This window comes from Neltuma alba, unplaced genomic scaffold, assembly GCF_004799145.2.
Source record: "Neltuma alba isolate B1F8T4 unplaced genomic scaffold, ASM479914v2 tig00010911_pilon, whole genome shotgun sequence".
Classification (NCBI taxonomy): domain Eukaryota; kingdom Viridiplantae; phylum Streptophyta; class Magnoliopsida; order Fabales; family Fabaceae; genus Neltuma; species Neltuma alba.
Window position 1 is genome coordinate 1,309 of NW_021635689.1, and position 9,745 is coordinate 11,053.

The 9,745-nt window shown below is 33.1% G+C and overlaps 1 protein-coding gene across 1 annotated transcript; it reads left to right on the forward strand.

The window, feature by feature from the left end:
• Window positions 1-937: 937 nt before the first annotated feature.
• LOC114759860 (ribonuclease 1-like) lies at window positions 938-2,357 on the forward strand. The gene is made up of 4 exons (XM_028949097.1): window positions 938-1,051; window positions 1,167-1,322; window positions 1,567-1,765; window positions 2,088-2,357. The coding sequence occupies exons 1-4, from the start codon at window positions 938-940 to the stop codon at window positions 2,309-2,311; spliced, it is 693 nt and encodes a 230-aa protein (XP_028804930.1). The 3' UTR covers window positions 2,312-2,357.
• The last annotated feature ends 7,388 nt before the right edge of the window (window positions 2,358-9,745 follow it).

Genomic DNA, 9,745 nt, shown 5'->3' on the forward strand with positions numbered 1-9,745 from the left:
TTACGTGTCTGATCTCTACCGTCACTAAAAAGGAATCCGTTCCAAATTGACGTGATAATATCTCTCTCAAAACACACTCATAATTAGATAAAAAAGTTATAGGAAAAATTAATATGCAATTTCATATAATTTCTCTTTATTTTTAATTATATGCTTATAGTTTTTTCCCTGGGTTCCTATAGTGTCTGCTATTTATAGATATTGATCCATACATTCATAATATATTAATTTGTAAAAGAAATATTACATCAATAGTAGATCAGCATATATATCTCATTTAATTTTGCAACATGCATCTAAATAAAATCATAGCTAATCAGATTACAAATTAATTTATTTTTATGTTGCCAATAAATAAATGATATCTCATACCAGCCCAAGTTAAAAGATCATGAATATATGATATTAATATCTATAAACGATGAAAGTGTAAGGACCAAATTAAAAAGAGAATACAGGGAACTCATTAAAAATCGGGTAAAATTATGAGGATTTGTAAATTGATTTTTTTTCAAAATTATATATTTGAGGAGAGATCAAGAATAAAAAATAATTGCTATAGTGGCATATAATTATATCTCTTCATATCCTCTTGTCTTTTTCCAAATAAATGAACGTCTGATGGGAAGGATCGAAGTTGATCGATAACACACCTAATGAATGATATTCTTTGAACAATCATAATTTGATTGGATTTCGTTCATATACTATTTCTTGTTCATTCCCCTCTGTACATACAAAATTGAACCGACACGTCAATTTGAGTTTGAAGCATTTACACACGTAAAAATCAAAACCTGATATGATTGGAACTGAGAATATCCTGTTTCTGATACTCCTCACCTTCCATTTTTGCGCCTATAAATTAATGTATCACCCATCACTAGCTTCATTCTTTCCTTGATTGTTTCAATCCCACAAATCTGAGAACACCAAAATGAAGTCCAAGGGATCCTTCTTCTTCATGAATATCAGCCTTGTGCTGCTTCTGCAGAATCTCTCAGTTCTCTGTGTTTCACAGGACTTCGATTTCTTCTACTTTGTCCAACAGGTTTGTTCACAAAGTCCTATGCCTTCGCTTCGCTCGTTTTGAAATAACCATGAAACACTATATATACATACATATATATATCTGAAACTGAAATTGTTTGCATCTGATTTTGAAGTGGCCAGGATCATATTGTGACACCCAGAAGAGTTGTTGCTACCCGACAACTGGAAAGCCTGAAGCAGATTTTGGCATCCATGGACTGTGGCCTAATTATAATGATGGCTCCTATCCATCTAACTGTGATTCTTCTAACTCCTTTAAGCAATCTGAGGTATGACCTTTTTCTTTCGGCGACATAGGGTCTTTTCATTCGTTCATGCTCTGCCAAATCTGATACTCTCGGCAAAATAATAGTTTTAGATGATCTAAGTCGTGTCTGAGAACACATTTATGCTTAAGGACTCTATTCCCTTACACGAATGCCTCCCAGAATCAAACAGACCCTTACTGAAATATCTCAGGGAAAGGGAACTACAAGATGCAGGACACTGACATGATTTTGGATATGGCTACAGATATCAGACTTGACAAACAGTTTGCAGAAGGACTGGCCAACACTGGCATGCCCAAGTGGGAATGGGATACAATTCTGGAGCCATGAATGGGAGAAACATGGAACTTGCTCTGAGTCAGTTCTTCAGCAACATGATTACTTTGAAGCTGCTCTCACTCTCAAACAGAAATCCAATCTCCTTCAAGCTCTTAATACTGCTGGTGCATCTCTGAACTTTTTTAATGTTAGTTGTCTTTAGATTTTCTTCATCCATAATTTGCATACCTTAAGAAAGAGAGAGGGATAGAGAGACAAAAACATAACTGTCTGTGTGTGGGTCCCACATGTCATAATTGGGTATGGGGCTCAATATATCTTTTTCTATCTAATTTGGATCTCTTTCTGAACGGATCATCTACATTTTCATTTTGTGAATTTAGAGGCCGAATGATATATAGATTGATGATTAAGGCCATGGGATTTTGAAATAGTGAATAGTTTTGTTTGTCTGAGGCTTATATGGGTTGATGTGTGAATATATAGGAATAGAAGCAAATGGAGGATCCTACAGCCTGAGCAGCATAAAAGGGGTTATAAAGGAAGCAACTGGCTATACTCCATTTATAGAGTGTAATGATGATTCTTCTGGCAACAGTCAACTCTACCAAGTATATTTGTGTGTTGATACTTCTGGTTCCAACTTTATTGAATGTCCAGTGTTTCCTAATGGCAAGTGTGGTTCACAGATTCAATTCCCATCTTTCTGATATGATAATACATAGACTTTAGAGTCTTGCTGTGATGTTGATTTTTGCTTTTGTATTGATTCCTTTTCCATTAAATGACAGTGATAACTATTTCATATGCTTGTTGTAATTAGTGTTGGGTAACTATTTAAGTATATTAAAAAATGGAGCTTGAATGTGCAACTTTAATCCCAAAAGTGGGGAAAAAGCAACCTAAAAGTCAACTTTTTTAAAACAGTTTTGATGCTGAGCGTCACATCTAGAGCATGTCTTCTGATTGATGTATGGAAACGAAAATTGTTTTTCCCAATAAAACTATTTGGATGATTTAAATTTCTTAGTAATTTTTATAGATTTTCAAAATTTTTAAATTTAAAAGTGAAACAAAACACAACGATATGTAATTTAAAACTATCACATTATTATAAAACACATTTTTTTTTGTAACACCTAGCTCTAAAGATACAGGTAATTACTCAATAAAGAATCACTTTTCAAGTTGTAAGGTATCCAAAATTTTGAACTTTTAATAACTTTTACTTTAATCAATTTAGAATAGGGGTGAGCATTTCAGTTCAGTTTCAGAAAAAACTGCAAAAACCAAATTGAATAAATTTTTAAAGCCGAATCAAAACTGATCAATGGAAATTAATGGAACCAAATTAACTAAAATATTTTGGTTCAGTTGTTAGCCTTTGATGGGTTTTAGACTTTCTTTCTTTGTTTTATTTTTATTTTTATTTTTTTACTTTGTAATCCAGTCAGATTTTCTCAATTCTCAACAAGCAAAACTGAATGCATATAGCATGAGGACCCATACTTTTTAAAGAAAATGACATGTTGGGCTTGAACTTGGGAAGAGACAACAAGGCACATAACATGAGGCCCAATTTTGTTTTTTACAATTTGGTTTTTCGGTTAAAACCCAAATTTTTCTATATTAATTGCATCGAAAATCAAAAACCAATATTTCTATATATAAGAACCAAATCAAAGACAAAAAAATTGAATTAACATAATCGGATTTTTGGTTTCGGTTTTACAGTGAGACCATGCTATTTAAGAAAAGGTAAAGATGCAAAAATACCTACCAACTGTCATATACTTTTCAAATATGCAAAAGTATACGTGAAAGTTCGTTGTTGATCCAGATTAAGACAGTTAATCTAGTCTATCCAAGTTACTGAAAAAATTGGAAAGAAAATTAAAAAAAAAAACGAAAACTCAAAAGCTTCAAATCAAGACAACCAGTTAAAGATGGGCCAGCAACTTCCTTTACTCTTTAACACACCCTCCCGATCTCACCGCCTTTAACGAAGATAATATCAACGTCCTCCTCCTCACGGGTTGGATCCAACATTTCAATAAAAGCTAAAGCCCCTAGCCGAAGGACACTGCAAAAGATTAAAGGAAGAAGAACCTTGTGTCAAGCAAACCCCATCCTCCTCTCACCGTCATCATCCTTTGGCTTAGGGCTTACGCTTTCTTTGAAATGTTGGATCCAATCGGGGAAGAGGAGGACGATGACATCGTCCTTGTTATTGAAGGCATGGCAGAGAGAGGAAGCTATTGGCTCATCTTCAAGTACTGTCATCTTCGTTTGAAGCTTCTAGTTTTTTATTTTTCTTTTTAAGTTTTTTAAATGACTTGGAGAGATTTGTGTAAATCAACAAGTCACCTGATTTTAAGCAACACAGTAAGATGGATCATCACACTTTCATGCGTACTTCTACGCATGCGAAAGACATATGGTGTTTGATGCATTTTAAGTAAAAATTTATGGATATTTTTACATCATTATCTTTTTTATTTTTTAATGCGTCTCACATAAAAGCAACATATGTTCTGTTATTTGTATAGTTGTGTCGTCTTTCTCTAATTTTACACTTTTAAGTGTACTTTTACACCTCCAAAAGGTATATGGTATTTTGGAGCACTTTGGATAAAAAGTTATGAGTATTTATTGTATCTTTAATTTACCCAAAGACTGAGTAGGTTTGAGAGTCAATTATGTATTGGAAATGTGTTAGGCACCTTTCAATACTCGGTCATGTGTCTCAGCCCTCACATAATAATGAATTTCATGTAGGCAAAAAAATTATAACAGGATGTACATACACCTCTTGATGTTTGTACACTTGTAGACTAAACAAGAAAAACAGCAATGAAACAAAAGAAACGAAAATGAAAAACACAAAGAAGCTGCGAATGCATGTTGAGAAAGCAACCTAGTTTTACTGGATACTTAGCCAAATAAAAAATTGAAGACTACAGGAAAGAAGCCCATCAAAGCTTTGCAAAGTAGAATGGATTAATAACTAGCTTTTGAAAATATAATGCAACTATGTTCATAATGAAATACTTCCATCCATTAAAATAGTTACTTCTGGTGGTAAAAGGAACACAAGTAATAAGAGAGTCCTACAAATACAATCACAACTAAATAGAAAGGACACAACCCAAACTAACATAGTTAGAAGAAGCACGCTAGTGATAAATAATATTTAACTGTTCTTGATTTCAACTTTTTGAACCACAGATTCCAATCGAAAAGATGCTAATATCTAGGCAGAGTAGGTCTGATTGCTGGGAGGACCATGGACAAAAGGTTTTGGCCATTGACATATTTTATGGAACATTTATATAGCCCTGAAACTGATTTACAATGTGTGATGGAATGGGGACAGAAAATTTAGCCACCTCCAAAAGTACGCCAAAAAAAAAAAAAGGCAAATTAGCAAGAAAATTTAGTGATGAAATTTCTCTTATTAATCAATTCAGCGAATTCTATTGCCAGTAAATCAGTGAAAGGTTTTTTGTGATGAAATTTACAAATTTTGTCACTAAATTCTGTTACTAACTCACTATTTTTTGTATTAGGTTGACAATGATAATAAATCTTAGGATCAGACCCTGATGCTTGTAAGGAGAACAAAGAGCAGTGTTCAATAACCGATTAGAAATCCTTTCGCGTAGAAAACTCAAAAGAATATTCTTGTATAGGACAACCAAAAGGACAGCGTAGGGCCATCAAGATGATGATCCTTGGCTGTTTGTAACTAGAATTGCCTTGGGGAAAATAATTAAAATTCCAAATAAAGAGAAAAAATTGTAAGGAAGGTTAATCCTCCAAAGGAATTTAAGGCTGTTGAATCTAAGAAATGTTAGGAATATATATAGCTTCGAAGGACGGAGAATCCATCTTTTTGACATGGTAAGAGCCTTGAGAGTTGCCTGTCCAGATAAGCTGGACTTGTTGATTCCTAATGGAAATAGCAGAGTTGATAATTTCTTTGGCTATGGAAGATTAATAAATAGCTTGGATGATCTTTTTATTGCAACGGTGAGAAATGAAATGACGAGGTTAATGCATTAAAAGATCAGCTACCTTTCAAGAGAATGAGCTGATGTGGGTGTATTAGTGCAAGAAGGCTAACATTTAGGTTGATTGACTGGAATATTAGTGCCATTGCTAGCCTATTCTTTGAGTTTATCCCAATTATGCTAGCACATTCAAAGACGTCCTTCTAAAGGCAGGATGATTTATAAGGCTTTTTAATTTGAGAGCGAGAATAAATATCTAAGTATTTAAATGGCATTGTAAAATATTACCTTGGGTTTTTAATACTAACTCCGCTTCCTAATATAAGAGTTAGTTTAACATTCAATTTGGTTATAAATATAAAACTCCAATCCACTTTGTCTCATATTTATCTATTTTTTTCAAGGTAGTCATTGTAGTAGTTGCACATATTAAAGGTTTCATCAAATAGTAGTTCTAGTTAATACACATGATTAGTAATGGTATTTTAGGAAAGATATCACATGTTTATTACAAATAACTAATTTAACTAATTTTCTTAATCTACTCAAATTAGTCAACTAACTCTTATATTAAGAACTAGTGAGAATATACGACCTAGTTAACTAATTTGAGAAAATTAAAAAAGTTAAAAAAATTACTTAATTATAGCATACGTTACATAATTTCTCTAAGATATTTATGTATATCATTAATTATATATCCATTTATAAGCTAGACAGCCAGTTAAATATTAGTTTGAAAAAACTGATAAATATAATATTTTAAAATAATTTAAATTAGTCAATTAGGTCTTATATTAAGAACATGAGTTAATATAATAGGAAACTGTCAGGAGCATGCCCATGATCAACGCATCTGTTGGGACTTAAAAGTGAAAGCTGTTTTATTTAAATAATCAAAATGCAATTAGCAATTATCTGTTGGAATTATCTGTCTGTTTATAGCTTAAGAACACGATATAGTATATCTTTCAAAAATGTAGTGTTTTATATGATTTTTAGTGATGATGATGGTATGAAAGTAGAAAATAAAATTACCAGATGAAACTGCGCGTACGACGTAATCTTCACTCTCATGGAATTGATTATTAATTATTAATGAATAGTAATTTTTTTGACCAGGGATTGATGAATAGTAATTCAATTATGAACATGCTCCAAATTTTAATAAAACGCTTTATTGAGCACGTAAATGCCATAACTAAACACTTGCTTTAATTAATATATCTCCATCACCGAAAATCAAGCCACATTTATATTCTTTTGACTATGTAAAAGTTTATAACAGTCGTCCCAATCATTACATTGCCAAGGATGCTTCCCATTTGGACATGCTATTAAAAAAATCGATTGGTAATTAGTCTGTGTGTGTGTAAATATATTTGTTCGATATGCCTATATAACAACAATGCTACTTGTTGCCGATCGAAATTTTGGCTTCATGGTGAAGCGATGTAATGTCTCCCATCAAGTCACGTGATCGATTCTGGCACTTCTTGGTTGAAACCAAAACAATGCTACTTGTTAATTATAAGAAGATGGTCCTGTAATTTATAAAGTATCATATCATTTTCAAAAATATTGTGAACTTCGCATTTCTGAATATATATGAAGGTCGGACGCAGATCTATATGTGTATTATAAATTAATTGTTTGCTTTGATAAATTCCAGTTTATTAGACTCATATTTTGATATTGTTTGTCATCCATATCTGAACACAATGCCTACAATGTATGTATGTGTGTGTATTTCATTGGCTATATAAGGGAAAAAAAATTTTTTTTGGGTGTGCATATCATATATATAAGCTTACACGTTATATGAAGGAAGATTCCACCTTTCTCTTTAATACTTTAATTCACAATATAAAGCCTCTAATTATTGTTTCATGGTGTCTATTTTAAAATGAAGGTACTCCGCATATGGGTGATCATCAGTAGGAATATATTATTAACACTGCAAATCGAGTTCAACTTTTAAATTAAATTTTAATAAACTAAACAAATCAATTATTTTCCATAATAATTGATATAGTTAATCACAAGATATATTTTTTTGTAGGAAAATTACATTGAAAAGTTTCATTGGCGACATTTTGTCACCACTAGGTCATTGTCCTAGCAGCTGTGGTTGAAACTTATTAGCGGTGACATGACAAAGTCGTCGCTGAAAGTCTATTTCTAGCAGCGACTAAAAAGTCACCGCTGAAAGTGTATTTTCAATGACGACGGAAAGTCGCTACTAAAAGTCCTTTCAGCGGCCACATTTTGTTGCCACTGAAAGGTGATGAGTTTGCTACTAGGGAATGTCGCCACTGAAACATAAGAATCGATGGTGACTAATGTCAGCGCTAAAGCTTGCTGAAAGCTCAATCAGTGGCGACATTTTACAAAAAGATTACCACTGAAATGCTAATTGGTGGTGACAATATGTCACTGCTTATTACCATTTTCAGCGACGACACTTTTGTCGTTGCTGATTGGGGTTTCAAAATGTCGCCGCCAATTATATTTTAAGCGGCGACAATGATGTCGCTACTGATTACCTTTTTAGTGGCGACATCTGAAAGTTTAATTGTTTTTATAATATATTAAATATACAAAAAATTTTATTTATAATCCTGATAAATATTATCATCAAGTTTAATAAAAATAAATTAATTAACTAACAAATATAATATATTAAATAATAAGATTTATAACCATCAAAGTGTTTTTATGCCTTTAACCAAAAAAAAGAATTGTTCAATTAAAAGATACGTTATATAACGCAAAAGGAAAATTACGTAGAGGGACCAGTACTAGGGACGCTAGAAGGAGGAGTATCCATAGGTGAATTTAGTTGCATCTTTTGCATGAAAACAGTGAGCTGAGCTTGTATTCTTTGTTCCATCAATTGCTCCATCCTTTGTTCAAGTTGTGTACGCTCTGCCTCCATCTTTGCTTGCTCTGCTGCACGTTTTGCTTTTATTTTTTCTCGCTCTGCTGCACATTTTGCTTCTATCTTCTCTTGCTCTGCAGCAAGATTTGTTTCTATCTTTTCTTGCTTCTCCTGAAATCTTCTTTCAAACTCTTCATACAATTGGGTCCGCTCATTCTCAAGTGAATCACTGAATTGAGTGTGAAGTCTCTTCCTTTGAGGCTTTGCTCTATAACCTTTTCCTCTAACATATCCTAACCTCTGACCAAGAACAGCTGTCAATATCTCATTAGAGGTCATTTGAGCATCACTCTCTAAGGATTGTTGCTAAACGAGCTCATGCATGCGATCCTATAGTTACAAATTATATATTAAATTAATGAAAAAAATAAAAGTATTTAATTAAACATAAAGGACAGATATAATGTGTACATGAATCTCTTCAGATCACGGATCCGCCCACTCTAACTAACCATCTGCAGTCTTTAGTGACTTAAATATTAAGAAACTAGACAAGTTGGTATAGGACATGGGTGGGAAAAAGCAGCCTCATGTAATGAGAATTACACTAGGAACAATCAGAGGGCAAAATTCATGTATGCGCCTAAACCGAGGCTATAATAAAATACTCTGTTATATGGACCAATGCGTTAATCACAAATAATAATGTCTGAGATCATAGGATTTAAATAAAATACAGAAATGCAGAGTGCGCACATGAATGAGGGGGGTTTTGTTAGAGGAAGGAGTAGTGTGTGGCACTAGGCACATGGATTCAACAATCGGCAACTATGGCCCTCCTTCCCTTTGTACGGGATTGCATCCATTCTACTCTCACGTGTGTATCATTATAAACCATGCTTATCTCCCCCCACACTGCTTCAAAAAAGGCTTTTAATGGCTGTTATTAAGGGTTTTCCACAATAGTTTTGGAGGCGTAGTGGATATAGTTGACGTTGAAAGGTAAATAAAACACGGTAGTTGAAAACCGCTATGGAAAATAGACTTTCCATGGCAGTTTTGTTAAAAACCACCATGGAAAATCAAATTTCCATGGCCGTTATTAATAACCGCCATGGAAATTCAACTTTCCACAGTGGTTTTAATAGAACCACTGTGTTCAGTTTTTTTAACGACGGTTATTTAAATAACCGCCGTTAAAAACTTAATTTTTTTTTAATAATACTGTGTGAATTTCTTATTATCTCCCT